This window comes from Guillardia theta (genome assembly GCF_000315625.1).
Source record: "Guillardia theta CCMP2712 unplaced genomic scaffold GUITHscaffold_17, whole genome shotgun sequence".
Lineage (NCBI taxonomy): Eukaryota > Cryptophyceae > Pyrenomonadales > Geminigeraceae > Guillardia > Guillardia theta.
The window spans coordinates 167,544-169,551 of record NW_005434657.1 but is presented as its reverse complement, the minus strand read 5'-3'; the positions used below and the strand labels follow the sequence as shown (position 1 = coordinate 169,551).

General features: G+C 60.4%; 1 protein-coding gene across 1 annotated transcript; it reads left to right on the top strand.

Moving 5' to 3' along the window:
• Nucleotides 1-65: 65 nt before the first annotated feature.
• Por2 (protochlorophyllide oxidoreductase) lies at nucleotides 66-1,844 on the top strand (the record flags this gene model as incomplete). The annotated part of the gene is made up of 3 exons (XM_005836715.1): nucleotides 66-876; nucleotides 1,162-1,259; nucleotides 1,431-1,844. 3 exons carry the CDS (start codon nucleotides 66-68, stop codon nucleotides 1,842-1,844), a joined length of 1,323 nt encoding a protein of 440 aa, XP_005836772.1.
• Nucleotides 1,845-2,008: the final 164 nt, after the last annotated feature.

Below are 2,008 nucleotides of genomic sequence, written 5' to 3'. Positions count from 1 at the left end.
CACAAAAATCTCCTGGTCGTTTTTTTCAGGACCTGCTGACCGGCGATCCTCTGGGCAATCCTGCCATGGCGACAGCGACAATCCTCCTGGCGGTGGCAGCGACGTCATGCGCGCATGCCTTCCAGCCCTCCCTCCTCCCTCTTACTTCAACGAGGATCTCGTCCTCCTCTCCCTTCCCCTCCTCCTCTTCCTCGGCAGGCTATCGCTCAATCCCATCTCGCGCGAGGGCCTGGCGGTGCTCTGCTCGTGACGACGGGAGGAGGACGGTGGAGGAGACGCGGGTGAACAGGCGAGAGGCAGCGGTCGTGCTGTCTTCCATCGTCTTGCTCCCCACCTTGACCTCTGCAGCTGCTCAGGACGATGTTAAGTTGCCTCTTGCTCCCCCTGGAGGGCCAAGGAACATCGTCATCACAGGGAGCAGCTCCGGCATCGGCAAGGACGCAGCATGCAAGCTTGCCGCCGGGGGATACAACGTGTTCCTCGCATGCAGGACGATGGAGAAGGCCATGGAAGCAAGAGACTCTGTGGAGGAGGAGGTGAAGTTGCTGGCCAGCAAGGCGGGCAGGAGCCCTGGAGAGCTGACGGCGATGGAATGTGACCTGTCGTCCCTCTCGAGCATCAAGAAGTTCGCAGACGAGTGGAACAAGTCAGGCAAACCCATTGACGTCCTCGTCCTCAACGCCGGAGTGGCTCTGAACACGGGAGCCCGGCCTCCCCCCCCCCGCACCAAGGATGGTTTCGAGGTTACCGTCGGCACCAACCACCTGGGTCACTTCTACCTCACGAACCTCCTGCTTCCTGCTGTCGAGAAGTCGTCTGCTGCGCCAAGAATCGTCGTGACGGCGTCCCAAGTTCACGACCCGAGCTCCCCAGGAGGTGACTAGCCAGTCCTTCCCTCCCGCTTCCATCCTCCTCTTCCTCCTCCCTCCTCTCTGTTATGAACCTCTTCTTTCTCCTCTGTCATGAGATCCTGCTCCTGCTCCTGCTCCTGCTTCTCCTCCTGCTCCTGCTCCTGCTCCTGCTCCTGCTACTGCGTCTCCTCCTGCTCCTGCTCCTGCTCCTGCTCCTGCTCCTGCTCCTCGTGCTCCTGCTCCTCCTCCTCCTCCATGTCTGTTTCTTCTCTCCCGCCATTGTACTCACATACTTCGCGCGTGCCTCCAGGAAACGTGGGGTCGAAAGCGACTCTCGGGGACATGCAAGGACTGGCCGCCGGCATCGATTGGGAGATGGTGGACGGAGGAGGGTGGGACGCTGACAAGGTAAGGAAGAAGAGCAGAGCATGAAGAATTAGGAGCAGAATGATAGTGAAGACAGGGAAGATAAAAAGATGTGGAGGAGTGGTCGAGGAGGAAGAGGAGGTCGAGGAGGAAGAGGAGGAAGAGGACCAGGAGGAGAAGGACGAGGAAGGAGGAAGGTGACTGTGCGAGCAGGCTTACAAGGACTCCAAGTTGTGCAACGTGCTGTTCACGCGCGAGCTACAGCGACGGCTGGAGGACAAGGGGAGCAAAGTGACTTGCAACTGCTTCTCCCCCGGCCTCATCACAAGGACGGGGCTCTTCCGCGACCAGGGAGGCTTCTTCCTCTCGGCCTTCGACTTCATCGCCAACAACGTGGTCAGGGTAGCAGAGACAGTCTCCTTCGGGGGAGACTGCCTGGTGACCATGGCAGTGTCGGATGCCCTGGAGGGCAAGCGAGGAGTGTTCTGGTCGAACTCGAAGCCGGGCAAGCATACCTTCGAGGAGGTGGAGGTCAGTGCCGAGGCCAAGGACGCACAGAAGGCGAGGAGGCTGTGGGAGCTGTCGGAGCAGGCGATCGCGCTTGCGCTAAAGAAGCAGCAAGCATGAGAGACGCGGAAGACGCTAGCAGACTGATCAGTCATCGAACTTCGGCGAGTCATCTGATGCAGTAAACTTAGTCATTGAGTCCATACCATCCCGGCCTTTGGAGTGGTCCGGGCCCTCGACCCGCCAGCGGCCGGCCCGGCCGGCGGTCGCACTCACTGCCGGGA